Raw genomic sequence first — 18,891 nt, 5'->3', positions numbered from 1 at the left:
CAATTACTAGCTACTCACTTTCTCATTTGGAAAACATAGATGGTATTAATATAAAATTAATTATTAATTTCATAGTAGGCTGAACTTTTCTAACTTTTCAATCTTATCAACAAAAAGAGACAATTGTGGAATATTCCTTTACATTGTGTGAATAACTGTCACTATGATTGGCTTAATAAAGAAGCTGACTGGCCAATAGCTGAACAGAATAAGGTTAGGGGGAGAGCCAAACTGAGAATGCTGGGATAAAGAAGGGCAGAGTCAGGAGTCTCAAGCAGACACAGAGAGAAGCAAGATTGATGGGCTGTTCTAAGAAAAGGTACCAAGTCATGTGGCATAGCATAGGTAAGAAATATGGGTTAATTTAAATGTAAGAGTTAACTAGTAACAAGCCTGAGCTATTGGCCAAGCATTTATAATTAATATTAAGTCTCTGTGTGATTACTTGGGAGTGGCTTAAAGGCCAGAAACTTCTACCAACAGGCAATAAAAAGTGAACAGATGCTAGCACTAAATTTTCTCTCTATAAAATGCTGTCATGTTGCTGTCCCCATCTGTCACACACTTGTGCCACCTTTCTGATTCTAAGGACAGCTGATGGTCCATTTCCAAAGACACTGATAACCTTTATAGGCGAAAGAATTTTCACAGAAATAATTCCATTTTCTAATCATTACAGGAAAAACACTGCCTCCACCTTGTTCAATGAAGTACTCACCACTCCAGTCTAACTCGGTAACTCAACAGCTTCCTGAAAAGATGGTGGCATGGACTCTCCAACATCTTGCCATCTGGAATGGGGCTGAGCCCAAGAGCTCAGGCCTCAGAAGAGTTCCCATATGCCCTCACTCTAGCTCCTGCAGAACAAATCTGTCAACCACTAACCACAACAATGTGTGGAAATGCTCCAGTTATTAAGAAGACACAGTCTCTGTGATACTAACCAGAAGGTAACATTTTCAGTATTATGATTCACCCTTACTAATTATGTTTTAACTCTGAGAGCACAGCGCCTTCACTACAGGAGGTCAGTTACTCCAGTAACATATGCTCAATGCAGAGATTTAACAAATTTTATTTATGCAAATGTAACTGTGGGATCACTTATCTAACACACATCTACCTTTCTGGATATTTGCCATCTACCTATCATCTATGTACCATCTATCTATCTATCTATCTATCTATCTATCTATCTATCTATCTATCATGCATCTATCACTTGTGGTGGTTCATCAAATTTTTCAAGTTATGTCATGAATATTTTCAAGTTACTTTATATTCATTCCAAATACAACTGGAAATGCCCTGATAACTATCTTATTTGAACTGAGGATCTATGAACAGTTGATGACTTCTGGAGGAATAGCATCAGTTTTTTCTGAGGGTGTGGTAGGCTGATCACATTCTAAAGGATGACCCCACACCTTGGAGAATATTAGTGAACGGGTCATTTAAATCCCACAAACTTTCAGGTATTGGGAGGTAAGAGAGTGTCTGGGAGGAACCAGGGAGAGAGGCTGGAAGTTGGAAGGAGAGAAGAAAAAAGAGAGAATAAAGAAAACCAAGTTTTAGTACTCAGATCCCTGACATGTGTAAGTGTTTTAAAGACTTACAGAATGGGTGAGCCACTTTTAAAGAAAGATGTACTAAGTAAGGCCAGGGGCTCACACGTCACCAATCTGACATGTATGAATATATGTTTTTCCTTGATATGCTAATAAGCTCAAACATCTTTTTGTGTATGTGTGTACTTCTTTTTTTAAATATTAATGCCCTTGGATTTTCTATTTGAATGAGAACTTTTTAAAAAAGGATTTATTTTATATTTAATTTGGTGTGCATGTACATGCAGTATGTGCAGGTATCTGCTTAGGCTATAAGAGGTCATTTGATCCCCTGGAGCTGGAGTCCTCTACAAGAACATCTTGCGCTCCTGACCACTGAGCTATCTCTTCAGCACAAAATGGAAGTGTTTCTTAATGGCTTATTAGAGTAATTTCTGCTGACACTATCAATGCTTTACATTAGTTTTTCCACTATTTCTTCCCAATTGCCATGTCTTTAGATTTACTTTTAGTAGTTGTAGGAATTGATAAAACACATCTAACACATGCATGTGTGCATATGTGTGTGTATACTAGTCTACATATACTGATTTCTTTTATTGAGACTTTCTCAACTCTTTCTGACATAAAAAATAATTTATAGTTTACAAATACATTAAAATCATTATATTCTACATATTTAACTCTTTAATCTACCTGGAACTTATTTGGTACAACTTTTCTCTAAATAGCTAGTCCATGTAAGGAGAACTCTTGATACAATACTTTTTTTTTTTTTTTTTTTTTAGTTGTTTTCAAGACAGGGTTTCCCTGTGGCTTTGGAGGCTGTCCTGGAACTAGCTCTTGTAGACCAGGCTGGTTTCGAACTCACAGAGATCCACCTGCCTCTGCCTCCGAGTGCTGGGATTAAAGGCGTGCGCCACCACCACCACCTGGCTGATACAATACTTTTCTATCTCTTGGAAACAGGATCTCTCATTCTGTAGCTCAGGCAATCCTGTAAATCACTGTGTAGCCTCTGCTGGCCTCAAACTCATGGCAAATCGTCTGCCTCAATCTCCTAAGTATTGGATTACAGGTGTGAGCCATCATGGCTAGCATTGATCAAATTATTTAAAATAAAGCTTTCATATTTTGAAGACTCATGAAGATGGTAATATATGTTGATATTTCATTGTACTTTTATCTCTCAAGTTTCTTAGGGATAATGCTAGCCATTCCTGTCAGCTTACAGGATATGAGGAAACTGAAGTCTAAAGACTGAGGAAAAGACAGGTCCCCATCCATGTCTTTCCTGGGATTCTTTGTTTAGGTGGTATTCTTCAGTTATACACACATTAATTTTTCTATTAAGTATTTAAAAGGCCAGCAAGTGAGCATTACTTAGACCAGATGGGTTCTGACTAGGAAGCTGACGCTAGTCTTTAAGCTTCAATTTGTGCTGCCCCAAAAGATTACTCACAGTCCAAATTCTTGTCTTTTCAGTTTTCTCCTAACATATGGTGGATGACTTCCAACAAAAACCTCCAGCAGTGTATAAGAATATATGGCAGAGATAATGACTACACTGGGCCACTGTTCAAGAATGCCATTTATGCAAGCAAGGGCTGAGAAATATAAAGGAGAAAGCAGAGACCACTCACATAATCCTACTCCTTAAAAGAGAATGCTCTTAAGATCTGTTACCTTCCCTTTGGGGTGTGTTTCAGGTGTGTGCAGGTACTCACATGAACAAAGCGCACACAGTTAATTTTCAAAACATGGGATGATATGTGTACAAATTTTTGGTAAGTTTTCTTTTTGTCTAATCTCCATGTGATTACTACTACAGCTCACTATCAGGGTGTTACTGGCTGTAAAGTATTTATGAAGCACACTTTAATTATATTAACTACATTTAGAGTTCTGTGATAAATCTTCCCACAGTGGAATCTTTTTTACTGATGCAACATTAAACTTCTACTGGTTATACTTAATCAACAACCACAATTAACTCTCCCCCAAAAGAAGAAAACTTTAGCAGGATCTAACTGAAACTATTCTGCATTTCTTTTTTTTTTTAAAGGATCCATATTTTAGTTTGTAACAACTTCCTTCACATCACCTACCTAATGACATTTGCATTAGACATCACGTCATGTTACCAGGAACCACTGGAACTTATGTCCCCATCTTGGATAATACCCTCCTTCTGCATTCTGTCCAGCTGTATCTACGGTACTAAGTCAAAAGGATCTTCCTGTTTCCACTGCTAGTGAACACTTGGGGGCAGTGAGTACAGTGCTTTGTAGATACTTACTTCAGCAGCTCCAGGCTTCTGTGATCCAGGGCAAGGCGAGGGTTTCCAGTCAAGTCCAGCTCTTGCAATTTCGGTGGCAGGTTTTCTGGTAACGAGATTTCGCTTAACTCGTTACAGCTCAGATCTACACACTGATGAAACAATGGAAACAAGAAAGATGATCTGGAGAGGCTGTAGATGAGCACTGTCAACACAAAAAAGGCAGTTGCCTGTCACTCTGCCACACCTATTTAAGGACTTGGCTACATAAATTCTTTTCACTCTCTTTGACTCCACCATTAACATTTTTCTTTTAAAGTCCAGGTATGCATTTAAGACAAAGAATTAATTGAAAAAATCTTAAGGATTGGCCTTTTCCCCATGACTTATATCTGTGCCTGCTTTGGCCTTGAGGTTTACAACTCCCACATTAACATGAACCCCAAGGACCTTCTCAATGCAAAGCAAAAGAAGAGAAAGACACAAAACTTAACCCAATTTGAAAATGGGATATAGGAATAAACTGGCTGAGAAAGACTTAAAGAAATGTTTGACATTCTTAGCCCTCAGAGAAATGCAAACCAAGACTAATTTGAGATCTTACACCTCTCAGAATGGCAAAGCCAAAATGAATGACAGCTCATGGAGAAGGAGAACATTTACTCACTGCTGGGAATGCAAGCTTGTACTGCCATTGTAAACCTGTGTGGCAACTCCTCAGGAAGCTGGGAACAGATCTGCCTCGAGATCAGCCATACCACTCTTGGACATATACCCAAAGGACTCTACATCCTATTACAGAGACACTTGCTCATCCATATTCATTGCTGCTGTATTCATAATGGCCAGAAATTGGAAATAGCCTACATGTCTAACTGATGAATGCTAATGAAAATGTGGTATATTTACAGGATGGGAAATTACTCAGCTAAGAATAAGGGAATTATGGAATTTTAGGTAAATGGAGCTAGAAAATGTCATCCTGATGACCCAGATTCAAAAAGACAAAATGTTGTATGCTCGCTCTTATGTGTGGATGTTAGTTTTTTTAACGCTTTAGATGTGTGTGTTTCAATCCAAATAACTACAGAGGTTAGGTACCTAGTAAGGGACCCCACTGGAAGGGAAAATAAGAGTATAGTGTTATATAAGGGTAAAAGGGAAGCTAGAATAGGAGGGGAATAGAAAGGAGGGTAAAGGAAGGAATATGGGAAGGGACAACTAACATCAAAGCCCATTTGAAAAACCAAATGGAAACCTACTACTATACAAGCTTTCATATATGTATATATATACATATATGAAAGGAATCTAAACAGAGTCATCAAATAGGGAGACATTACTGAAACCAAACATCTTATGCCACCAAGTGAAATCTCCAGTGATAGAATCGGCTACATCTTTTTTAGTCTGTTGGCCAAAGGTGTCCCATGGAACTCCCAAATATCACAGGCTATTGATTACTTTCCACAACTTGATAGTAAGTCCCTATTGCTGAAGAAAACACTATGTCATCAAACACAGAGAAGTTAAAAGCTTCATGATTGGCTAGTGTTCAAGGTACTGGAGGGCACTCTGAATGCTACTGGAGGAGAAAAGTAGTCATCATCACTCAGCTACAAACCGAGATCTACAATGGCAACCTGATGCATACATCCTATGACTATTATTTCACTAAAAGAACAAGCAATAAGATGACCCCTGATGACACATCCTGAATGATGTAATCCATAGAGTCACATATAGCGGTACATGTATATAATGCTATACCCATAGAGCAGTGCCTCATTATACATACACATGTGTGTATTCATATGTAAATACTGTTACACACATAGAGCAGCACCTCATTATATATATAAAATCATATGTATATACTGGTATACCCATAGAGCAGTGCCTCATATATATAAACCCTATGCATATACTATTATACCCATAGAGCAGCACCTCACTCAACCTATCAGAGAAGCTTCTTCTTGCTGTAGATGGGAATTAACCCCAGAGACCCACAACTGGACAATGGGTGGACAGCAAGAGACTTTGGAACACTCAGCCCTAAAGGGGATGGATGTCTTCATCAAATCCTTTACTTCAGGGCTCAGGGAGCTATGCAGAACAGTAGGTGGAAAGACTTTAAGAGTCAGAGTTGACAGATGACTCCAAGGAAACTGTCTTTCAGATCCAATATGACTGATACACAGATGAAGTCACAGAGACTGTAGCATTAGGCACAAAACCTGTACAGGTTGAAACCAGATGGGATCCCACTACTGAGAGGCGGAAGTAGACATCAGGTCTCACTGCCAGCCAAGAAGCTGTTTGCAAGTGATACCCGGTGTCAAAGAAAAAAATCAATTTTCTCTAAAGGAGTGTCCCTGGGTATATTAACCACACTCTAGAGCAGGCCATGTGCCCAGAGGTAGATGGCCTACAGAAAACAAACTCAATGGTGGTTGTGCTTTGTTTTGGCACTTTTTGTCTCACTGGTCTTTTGCTTGTTTTGATTTTTGTTTTTGTGAGAAATTTCATTCTTTTTTGTTGTGTTTTTGTTTCTTATTTTTTATTATTATGTTTGAAAGAGAGAGTGAGAAAGAACAAAGTTAGCAAGGTAGGGAGGTGGGAAGGATCTGGGAGAAACTGGGAAAGGACATAATCAAGATATATTATAGGAAAAATACAATTAAAAAGTCATCCACTGGACATGTAGGAAATGATTCATAATGCAAGAACACAGAAGACAAGGTCAACCCTGGAAGACTGCACAGTGACCTGTAAGGAGTGATAACAGCTGGTCCATGTGAGACAGAACTGGTCAGGCCAGGAACCAGTTGGACAGAAAACCCTTCTCTGACATCCTGTACCTCCTGACTTACATGTGACTACAAACACTTTGAATTCTGAAATTACCACAGAAATGCTTGTCAGTTTGAGTTAGAATCAAGGTCTAGATCAGTGGTTCTTAACCCCTGGGGGCATCAGAAGACCCTTTCACAGAGATTGCCTAAGACCATCAGAAACATCAGGTACTTACATTACAATTCATAACAGTAGCAAGATTATAACTATGAAGTAGCAAAGAAAATAATGACTGGGGTCACAACATGAGGAACTGTATTTAAGGCTTGAGAACCAGCAGCATTAGGAAGGTTGAGAACCACTGGTCTAGATTATAAAGATTTTTACTGCAAAACAACAACAAAAAACCAAACCTGGAGAGAAAGAATGCCTTAGAGGAGAAAGATAAGTGACCAGAAGTAAGCTATCATCTGACTGAACCATGTAGCCTACATTTTACTGTAAGCACAGAAGCCAAAGTATAGAACTACTTTTCTAAATAAAGTTGTACTTGGATATAATTAGTCAAATGTAATTAATATTTAAACTCAATCTGTAGATAGCCTTCCTTTTAAATTGACATGTACTAACTTCATTGATTTTTTTTCCACATAGATTTTGGATTCAGTTACAAGAATTCATACTGATAACATGGTACATATTTAATTTCTAAAAGTACATATGCTCCCAAACAACATTCCCTTCCTCCAAATACTGGATTTCCTGAAATATGAAATTAATTGCAAAATCTGAATTAAAGAAAATGCATCCTGTGTTAACAGACCAATTTCCTTGTGTTGGTAATTGCTAACAATGGCTGTAGGTCTGTTACAAGGTTACAGGTCATCTGGCACATGATTCTGCAGATTTTGGTTTTACTTTAAAGAAGAATCAGTATTTTCATAGTGAAGAAAAGTCAAATGGCATTAAAAATGGTAAAACACAAAATGAGCATGACATTTTGACTGCAAAGACTTGAAAGGATGTTATGACAACACCCTGAGCTGTCCTCCACATTCCTCAGAGTAGGAGCACACTACTTTCACCCACAGGCAAAGAGAGCATGAAGGAGATCACCTCACAGCTGCTTCTGAGGACCACTCCGCAGAAGAGCATCTGTAAGCAGGTGCTGAATATGTACACGGAGCTAGCACTGGTCCCTTTCTTATCTGCTCTGTATAATGAGGCACAGTCTTGTAGGGAAGGGTACAGTCTTGAAGTCAGAAGCACCTGGGGAAACTAGTTTAAAAACACATGGAAATGTAGCCAGCCAGAGCGCCCCAATTTTATAAAAGTGAGTATGTGCAGCCCAAGCTCCTGACTGTGTCTGTTTCTGAGGAGGTCAGAACAAGGTGGCTTTAATGGCCATCTCTCCTGCTTGCTACTTCTTCCCCTGAACCCTTTGAAGGTGCTCTGCCCCAAAGGAGAACTGACATCATATTCCCTGGCTTTCAGAACATTTCCTAAATGACCATTGCTGAATCTGATTCCAGGACTCGGGTGCTGGTTCCTGGTCCCTGCTGCCATAGGTGCATTACAGAAGCTGCCTATCTTCAAATATGTGAGCCCACCTGCATCCTGACCTAGTGGCTTTCCATGGCCTTACTTTCTGAAGAACTAATCCTTTTGTCTTGTCCACTTAACCCAGCCTTCTCCCTACATTTTGAAGATCTTTACAATGAAGCACATACTATTTCACTGCACACTAGTGGCAAGAACACCAGGGAGGCTTGCTGGGTACAGCTGAGCCAGGCTGAACTGCTGACTCAGGTCGCATTCCTCCCTTGCTGATTAAGATCTGATCTATCTTCAGAGGGAAGTCCATCTATTTTCAGCTTCTTATAGCCATTGATTAAAAATAATTTATAGTCCATAGCTTGGGGATGAGCTTACAGCATGTCCATAGAGTGCATAACCTACATGAGAACAACTTCTGAAGAGAATGCAGGAAACTACATTCAAGAGTCAAGAAGACACAAAACACGAGACCCGACACACAGGATTGGCTGATGTGGTGCTGAAATTCCACATATAAGTTGTACTGACCAAGTTCCATTGCTGAAAACCCAGTTCACTTGCTTAAAATAAATTTCCACAAAGATTACAGAAAGTTACTGCATTACTACCATGGCCTCCATGTAGGTCAGTGACCCCATAGGGAAGAGCCAAGTTCCAGCTCCACAGACACCTTGGTTTTTGGGATGTGTCAGCCACCAATGGCCTAGGCATGGACCTAGGCCAAAGCTTACTGACAGTGTGATGTGGGTCATGTTTCTCTTACTAGCTGGCTGAAAACTAGTTGGCTACATAGGGAGTTAAAGGCCAGCTTGGCTTCTTCCTCATGATGCCTGTATTGAACTGTGAGCTCAAATCAATCTTGTCCGCCTTGAGTTACTTTGTTAGGGTTATTTTACCACAGCAGCTACAAATAACTAAGTTATAAGTAATGAAAACCAGGACTTCGCACAATTTATCTATTTGTATTATAGACAGGATATTTAAAAAGAGCAAGCACCCAAACAAACAAAAAAACATCACAGCAAAAGAGGGAACACCCACACCTAAGAGCTGCATTATACTAAGCCAGGCACAGAAACCAAGAGAAACAATGTGAAGTGTCTGTGATAGTATGCTACCCTGCATGGAACACAAGAAAGCCACCACAGCACAGCCCCAATGCTTGGGGAGCCAACTCTGCTGACTTGGAGCCTGGAGTCTAAGGTCACCCACAGACCTTGACTTCTGGGAGCTGCATAACTTCAGGAAAGACTTCGATGCAGTTGGAGTGAGCAATCACTGTGTGCATGCGCCTGCAATTCATGATCGTTGTCGGGATGGCTTTCAGTTTGTTCCCACTGACATCAATTTCTTCAAGTTCCTCCAGTTTTGCCATTTTACTAAAAGAAATGGATGGGAGAATCATCAATTAACCATAAGACAGCTTTAATGGGCAGACACAATGAGAAAAAGAACTTATAACTTTAAAGATTTACTTACAATAATCATTTTTATAGATGTTTTTCACTGTTGCTTTTGAGTAGCAAAATGTTTTAGCATTTCTTTTCCTCTTATAGAACAAAAACTTAAGTTCAACCCTTAAGCTGATAACAAGAAGGAAAATGAAGGGTCTTACCCTCTTAAAATTTTTTTTGCTCTGTAGCTTAGTCTGAATTCCAGTGGATATTGCACTTAAAATTAAAAAAGCAAACATTAATCTCTGTAACTGCTTTGAGCTTAGGTTAAGAGTATGACTTCTTTGTGTTGGAGATGAATACTTAAGAGGATGCAGAGAACACTACAAAGCTACTTTTAGGTACACTTCTGTACTCAGACCCAGCACCCAAACCTGTCTGGCACTATTGGCAATTACAAAGTGCTGGAGCAGGGTAGATCGAAAGCTATACAATTCATTTCTTCTGAAGAACTCTAATTCAATATGGCTGCAAAAGAAACTACTTTTAGTCTTTATCATCTGTGTAGATGGATCGTCTTAACCTTACTTTAGTAACATATTTTAATGTAATTTAGCATTTTATTTAAAAATATTTATTTTTCAACATCTGTAACTTTAATAATTAAAGTAAGCAACAAGGGGACAATTTAAGAAGCAGAGTTTCATGGTTCCTCTGCCAGCTTGGAGGACAGAGCAAGTTCTTTACCATGACAGCATCTGCTCCTTAGATCCTTTCCCACCCTGGTGATAAGTGACCAAGGACTGTGAGAATCCTTATGAGTTTGAAGTTCCTGGAATTTTTTCTACTCATGATTCTACTTGTTAAAAAAAAATTCATCAAGAAACACTATTGCTTTCTTGTCTTGATATAAACACATGCCTCAGATATAACAATAACTAAGTTTTCTTATCAAATCATTTATTTTGATATCATATAACACATCCACCAGGCTATATGGTTATGCTACAAAAAACAATATAGAGTATGAAGTAGTTAATTTATGATAGCTGGAATTCATATATTATTTTAATATGTTGTCCTTTACATTTGAAAAGATATGTGAAGAAATCAATGGGTACTGAAACAAGAAAAATGATGAAAGGTGTGGAAATTAGGCCCAAGGAAGGAAAAGTTTTCCGGTCTCAACACAGAAAGAAGGTGGCTCGGCAATGGCTTGATTGCTGGAATATGCTCTCAACCATCTGGTTAGAGGTCAACTCTAAAGGAGACAGAAGTTTCTACAGGAGACACTATATATCACAACCCTATGGAGGGAAATCGTAGCAAGATTATATTTTACCAAGTACATAAAAATCTTTTGTATACTTCAGGTTGGTGATTGACACCTGGCATGGGCAAATGGGGGCATAGTCTTAGAGTCAATGATCACTTTTCATACAGAATTTACACAGATACCATCAAAAATTGGACAAGAGAAGCCCCTTTAGGCACATTACTATGTAGTAACTGTGCCCCCTCCCAAAACATTGTCATTGCATTCTCTGTAAAGTATGAATACACAGAAGTAACAGCTTATCCATCAACATCAAATGAGGGGAAATAGGAAAGAAACCTATATTACCAAAACCAAAGCAATGCCTGAAGTCAACACATACATGGACCCCCTCCTTCTGAAAAAGTTTCAACAGACTTGGAAATCATTCTGGGCAGCAGAAGGAATATTGTTTTGATCTGTACTGTATAGATCTGCACTGACCAGCAGAACACCAGAAGGCTGGTGCTGTGTTTGCTTCTTTGATGTGTAGGTGTGTGTTCCTAACTTGTAAGAAAAATGTCAGGGAAATGGATAGAGTAAATTCTCTTGGCAAGCTCAGTGTATTGGGTTCTGCGAAGTTAGACAGTATGCCACTGCTCCCCCAAACACAGAGTTTTAAAATACTGGACCTTCTTAGAGCCATTCTGTACAATGTCAAGTCATTTCTATGTCTGTAGTGTCACCACTATGTTTCTGTCTTTTTGTTTTTCTTTCTTCTCTCTCTTCTCCTTTTTTGTGGTGCTAAAGACAGAACCCTGGGCATTCTGCAGTACTATACCATCTCTGTTTTTAACTTTTTTTTTTTTTTTTTTGCATATGGTATATATACATGTGGTAGTGAGTGGAGGTCAAGTTAGATGTTTTCCTCTACCTCTCCCCACTGTAGCTTTTGAGATAGTCATTTGGATGGTGCTCTACTATGAAGAAAACAAAACATGGTGAGGACTTCTCATTTTAACATGGAGCGTACCAATTGGCTAGGCTGTTGAGCCAGTGAGCGGGATCTGCCTGCTCATCTTCCAGAGCTGGGGTTACAGCACATGTTAGCATGCATGCTTTTCTGTGAGCACTGGGGATTGAAACTGGGGTTCTCATGCTTGTGCTGCAAGCACTTTACCCAGGGGTTCATCCCCTCAAACCCAGAGTGAATAAAAATGGCTTCCTGGTTTACATGCCAACTTTTTCCCCAGAAAAATGAACAAATAATTTAATTGAAGGTTGTATTCACTAAGTATTCAAAAAGTCATAATAAATTAAAAGCTATAAATGCATTGTTTAATTAAATATATTAAAATGAATAGGTATAGTTCAAGATAATCTCAAACTTGCTATCACTAAATTGCTACAACAGGGGAGTTTGCATTAAGTACTAAATATGAACCAGATCCTATAACACACATTTTAAAAATTTTACTGTTTATGTGCATGTGTCTGTGTAAGTGCACACACATGTAGGTACTTGAATAGGACAGAAGAGGGTGCACACACATGTAGGTACTTGAATAGGACAGAAGAGGGTATTAGACTCCTAGAACTAGAGGTACAGATGGTTGTTCTGGACTTGGGGCACTGGGAATGAAACTTGGGTCTTTTGAAAGAAGCAAGCAATCCTAACTACTGAGTCACCCATCTCTCTCTCCTCCCCCACCCCCGTTTCTGTGTGTATAATATTTTTAGTCACAAAAGCCTGTTTAAATAGCAAAAATCAATAAAGGAAAGCTTTCCTCTATCACTCTAGAGAAATATATTTTTAGAAGTACTGATTACATTGTCCATCAGAATAATATTATGTGCTAAGATTTGATTGCCAACTTTTTAAAAAGTAATTTATTAATTTATATTTATTTTATAGGTATGAGCATTTTGCCTGCATTTCTATGTATGTACCACATGGATTGTGCCTGTAGAGGTCAGAAGAGGGTGCTGGATCCTCTGGGACTGGAGTTATTGATAGTTGTGACCCATCATGTGGGTGCTGAAAACCCAAATCCAGGTCCTCTGCAAGAGCAAAGGTGTCATCTTTCCAGCCCCCCATAGTCCAACTCTTAAAACATTACTGCTTTTTGTTTTGCAAATTAAACTGAGTAGCTAAAGAGAAGCAAAAGGAAAAAAGCCCACTAAAAACATATCTTATTTGAAAATCTTAAGAATATTTTAGTGGTTTGGTTTTGGAAATATTCACATTAGAAAAACCAGCACAGTTGTTCTAAGGGAATGCTTGTTGGTTTCAGCTTCATAAAAGGTAACTATTGATGAGGGAAGAAGAGCAAACATACTCACATTACTTTGAACTACAGCTTCCTCTGTGACTTCTCCCCGTCTGAACACATATATAAGAACATCACGTTACAACCCTGTTACCTTGCTGGGAAGCTCTGAAGCCGGTTGTAGGCCATGTGCAGGATCTTCAGACGCGGGTGCCCTGTTAACAAGGGCACACACTTATCGGTGAGGCTGTTGTTTGTCAGGTACAACTCCTGTAAGATACTGCTTGTCTCCTCAGAAAGTGTGGCTGGAGGCAGAGTTTCCAGTTTGTTTGCAGATGCGTTCAGGAATCTCAGGCTACAGAGACAAAATGCAGCAAAGCCCACTGATAAGCCAGAGCTCTAGTTCAGATCCCTCAGAAAATCCATAAGCTACATGAACAGGCAAAGGTGGGAGAGCTAGGTTTAGAAACAGGAACAAAAAGACAGGTCCTGGCTTCAGGGAATTCAATTCAGCAGGCACAGAGAGAAGTCTTGCCACAATCAGGTTCCAAAAAATGCAAACAGAAAGGAAAGACAAGGTGGGAACAAAATGTGCCATAGCTCTGTTCTCACAAGTAGCCTTTCAAAAGACATCAGGCTATGCAGGTGCAACAACCAGGCATGGTCTGCTCAGTGCACAGGGTCACCCACCCAAGTTTGTGGACATCTCCACCTGCCCACCATGAGGATCTGCCATAAGGAAATGCACCATTCTCATGGTGCAAAACATCTTGGTTTAACAACTGTCAGCATGCAGAGAAGGGTCCAGTCAGCCCTAAATAAGACATACAAATCACACTCCTTCCTCCAGGCTCAGGGATTATAAAGAAAGAGGGAACAGAAAGACTGTAAGAGATAGGGGTGGTGGCTGTCTATAAGGAAACTATGTTTTCCAGACATAATAGGGCAGGTAAACATTTGAACTCACAGCAGTTGTGACAGCACCCATAAGGCCTTTGCAAGCTCAAGGCAGGGAGAAAAAAAAAATCCCAGCATGGAGGGGACAGGTGGACATAAAGTCCCACTCCTAGGCGAGGAGCTACTGGCACTTGATAGCTATTCAGAGAGCGACAGTTTTCTTTCACATTGTGGTTTTTGGTTAGCTAACCATACTCCAGGGCACGCCCCAAACCCAAGAATATCTCAGAAACACAAATCAGAATCCTTGGGCAAAAGGGGGTAGAATATGAGAACAAGAACACAAAGTTGGATGGGATGGGAGGTGACAGTTGATCTAGGAGAAGTTGGAGAAGGCGGGATGAATATGATCAAAACACACTGCATCAAATTCTCAAAGAATTAGTAAAAATATTACTAAAAATTCAACTTGGCTTAAACATTCAATGTAAGTTCTGGGATGTTCTAGCATATGCTTAAAGGAGAATATGGAATATTGAATAGTTATTTTTTATCTTAGATTTTTTTAAAGGCTTTATATTAGAAGCCCTCCCAAGTACTGTCACTCAAAGCTCTCATACTAATTTAACACTCCAGTTCTGCACACATACCCCACACTTAGACACACACCCAACTCCACTACTTATCTGAGAAAAACAACTTCCCCAAAATAGAATATTTTCCATTAAAGAAACATGTATTCTGTTGACATTTAAAGAACGGGGTAGGGGGTAGATGAGGGTTGAAATAGGCTTTAGAGACCATAAATAGTCATGGGAAATTATAGCTATTTGGTACGGCATAGAAAATAAAGGGTCATTCATGCAGTTTTCAACCTGGTCTTAAGTAGGAAGAAAATCTGTTTCATCACCAGAATCCTGTCTTTTTTAGTTCCCATTTCTACAACCTGACTTAAATATACCAGTTAAGAACTTCCTCTGTGTAGAATTAGAATAAATTAAAATGTAAGAATTGCAATTTTATTGCCCTTAAAATATCATGGAGTAGGGTCAACTGGGAAACCATGTGACAACTATTAAAATACAAGTCTCTAGGAAATGTGCAGTTAAAGACACATAAAAGACTGAAGGGAGAATGAATTCGTGAATATTTGCATAGCTTTTGGCCAGAAAAGGAGAAAATGTTGTTTTTAAAACACTGACACATCAATGCTCATCTAGAAAGCTCAAATGGGATTTTAAAGGCTCTCAGCATCTGAACAAGAGAAAGAAAATTATTTCCAAGGGCTTCTCATCGGCTTGAAATTGCCAGCTTTTATGGAACTCTCCGCTCTCTACAGAAAAGTAAGATTGGGGAAACCTTGTATCACATTCCTCCAAGAAATGAAGCTAAGTTACCTGGAATTAGGGGGTTAGCTCCAAAGGATGGTTTTGAACCATATGAAGAACAACTGTGCTATCGCCAAACATTGATTTACTCAATTTTTATTTTATCATGTTCACAGGAAAATTACATGCAATAGCTCTTCTCTTAAAATAGTCTTTCTTCAATTTGAATTGATTTAATGGTCCAGGTGTCATCCTTCTTCCACAAGGAACAACTACTTTCAATGTACAAAATCAAAATCCTCCAGTGTAGAGAGCAGTTGACTTAATGACAAGCTGCATGGCCCACTCCCTGTCTTCAACCTGAAGGATAAGCTATGCGCCTCAAGCCACTATGATTGGGTAACTATTCTTAAGCTTCCAACTTTCCAATTTCTGTAATATCAGCATAAAAAAAATTAAAAAGGCAAAGAAAGTTCAATGTGCTAAGAGATGTTTCAGCCATGGGGTCTCCTCATGACATAATCATCTAATTGAAAAAGCAATACAATGCTACCAGTGTTTTCATTTATCCGGTGCTTTATAGTAAGCACGCTATACTCCTATTTTCCATCTCCCTAGATGATCTCATTATCCTAGATATCCCTCATATTTCACAGAAGACAGAAACCAAAGCTGAGAAAGTTGAATAAACTTGGCAATGGTCAAAGAGTGATGAGTGGCAGTAACAAAAGTCTCATCAATCTTAATAGCCCATTATTCCTAACAGAGCTCTCCAAATTTCAGATGTTAAAAATAGTAATAAAAACCTTTTCCAAAGACCATTTTCATGGGCTCCTTTCTCTAAAACTGTTGGCGTCTAGAGGACCTACTGAAGAGCCCGTGTGCATGCACTTCAAACTCAATTCTCATAATCAATAGCTCTGAACAAAAGCAAAGGGCACAGATGTGGTTCCTGCCCAAGAGTACTTGGGAAGCCACAGGAGAAAGCCACTTCCTGCCTCTAGAGATAACTGCTCCATTCCTCTGTCTTGACACACTGTCTGCCTGGTTCTGGGTTGTCTTGTTTCGTTTGATCTTCAGAAGCTCTCATATACCCTAAAATTCTACAGACATCCTGTCTCTAGAGGAGCTCGGGTTTGGTAACAGACTTACCTTGGTCCTTATATCTTAGCACAGAAATAGAAAGTAATTAAGACAAGAATGTTACTCTACATTCCTTGTTCATCATCCCAAGAATAAGGTTATGTAGAATGCTACTACTTTTGGGTGGCTCCATGGTTCATCAGTAGAGTAAGGCTGTGTAGAACGGTACTCCATACAGATTGCTCCATAGCTTATTGTCACTAGAGTAAGCTGTGTAGAAGAGTGATTGCTCCATGGCTTATCATCATTAGGGTAAGCTGTGTTGAATGGTACTCCATACGGATCATTCCATATTATCATCACTAGGGTTAGCTGTGTGGAACGGTACTGCATATGGATTGTTCCACAGCACATCATCTCTAGGGTAAGCTGTATAGAATGGTTTACCTCTATGGTTTATCATTACGAGACTAAGGTTGTGTATTTTTGGCAGAGAACAGAAGTTATACCATTCTCAGCATACCATGAGGAACACAGGACAAATGTCTTAACTACTGTCAACATTAACTCAGATTACTTGGTAGTACCAATTATAACCTCTAACCTTCCATTTTACCCACTTTGTAGCTAATAAATTTGTGGGGAGATAAGAATGTCAATATCCCATTTATCATCATACTTTTCCTTTCAATTTTGTTTATTTATCCATTCTTCTGTTTTCTGTCCTGTGCATATAGAATTAGAATGCTACTTGCAGGCATTGGTTCTCTCCTCTTACTATTTGGGTCCTAGTTACCAACTCAGGTCATCAACCTTGGTGGCAAGTGCTTTACCAGCTGAGCCATCTGGCTGACTCTTGATCATTACCTTGTGCTTTTAACATTTGCTTTTCAATGTTAACCAAAACCTGTAGGACTTCTTTTACTTATAGTTTGTGATTTGGAATTGAACTGTAAGGAAAATTCCTATATATTTATTTACCCAATTTTTTTACTTTATGCTAATAATAATTTCCAGGAAATTTAACAATTTTATTCTCCTGGGAATAATTCATTACTCTCATTTGGTATTTATTCCTAAAGCGGTTCCAGATACACATGTCTTCTGACATACTTTTGAGTTCACCTTGTGTTTAGCCAGCTCTAGTGCTGGAATCAATCCTGGTTTACTTCTGGAAATTTTAGAATGTTGTGATATTTTCTTCATATAACATTGGAACATCTCTTAAGTTTATTCTAAGCATCCAATCTTTCTTGTTATTGTTTTAAATGGGAGCTTAAATCAACATACTGACTCACACTGGCTATTGCTTGTACATAAGAAGCCTCCTGCTATGGTTTTCATATCCTGCTAATCTACCTGACTGACATGTTTGAGTTATTTATTGCCAACTCTAGAGTTTTCAGGTATGCTAATCTCTCTTCTCTTTCCTCCCTCCCTCCCTCTCTCTCTACCCCCCCCCATGTTGGTCTTGGGTCTTATATTGCATACACACACATTTTTCTTATACAGAATTTTAGAGGAAAGTGTTTTCCCCCAAAAAAAACCAGTTACCTTGTGCTTACACATTGTTACTAAATTATTCCCCATTCCTACCCTGGTGTGTGTGTGTGTGTGTGTGTGTGTGTGTGTGTGTGTGTGTGTGTGTGTGTAAGCGTGCACACATATGAAAGCAAGAGGTCAATGCTGAACTAGTGTCTATCTCAATCACTCTCCACCTGAACTTTTGAGACAGGGTCTCTCACTGAACCAAGGGCTCACTAAAGCTCACTAATACAGCCACATTATTTATCTTGAAACCCATAGGAATCTTCCTGTCTGCCTCCCAGCAGGTGGGCTACAGACATGAGCCACAGCTCCTGACTTTCTACCTGTGGGTGACCTGCAGATCTTCATGCTGTGGCAAACACTTAACAACTGGGCCATTTTCCCAGGTTGCCCCTTCCGATTTTTATATGACCATTTGTTATCTGATATTTCAGTTTTCTACTCTAAGATCTTCAGTGTGCTGCCAGAAAATATTCTTTGGATTACAATTCTAAACATCAGTTCTGTTCAATGGTTTGTTTCATTGTCCAAGGACTTAACACATGCCATTCCTTTCTTTTTGTTTTTTCTTCCATTTCTACCAATGTACCACTAACTTCTAGGTTCCTTATTGCATTTTTACTTTTCTCTAAGTTTCTGTTTATTCCTAAAAAGAACTTGGCTTGATATAAAAAGCTTAGGCTGCACATTCTAAAAAGTAACAACTTTTTAAAATGTTGCTACATTATTACTTCACATTAGTATTTTGAGGAGTTGATGAGTGTCTAAATATGTGCCCTTTAAAATCCCTTGATCTTTTTAACGCAGCCCTGAAAAGTTTTATTTTTCAGAATCTAAATTTAACTCAGAGATGATTGTTGGAGTAATTAGTTCTTTTCAAATATACTTTAAGATCTTTTTATATGTTATAAAAA

At 38.9% G+C, this 18,891-nt stretch overlaps 1 protein-coding gene across 1 annotated transcript in view; it reads right to left on the bottom strand.

Moving 5' to 3' along the window:
• The window catches only part of Phlpp1 (PH domain and leucine rich repeat protein phosphatase 1), a 197,280-nt gene that overhangs the window by 21,779 nt on the left and 156,610 nt on the right, over positions 1-18,891 (bottom strand). Inside the window, 3 exon segments of the mRNA XM_027417860.2 lie at positions 3,868-3,998; positions 9,419-9,581; positions 13,276-13,476. Coding sequence (XP_027273661.2) covers positions 3,868-3,998; positions 9,419-9,581; positions 13,276-13,476 — 495 coding nt within the window.

This window comes from Cricetulus griseus, chromosome 5, assembly GCF_003668045.3.
Source record: "Cricetulus griseus strain 17A/GY chromosome 5, alternate assembly CriGri-PICRH-1.0, whole genome shotgun sequence".
Lineage (NCBI taxonomy): Eukaryota > Metazoa > Chordata > Mammalia > Rodentia > Cricetidae > Cricetulus > Cricetulus griseus.
Note: the sequence above shows the minus strand (reverse complement) of the source record. Positions and strands in the feature narration are given on the sequence as shown.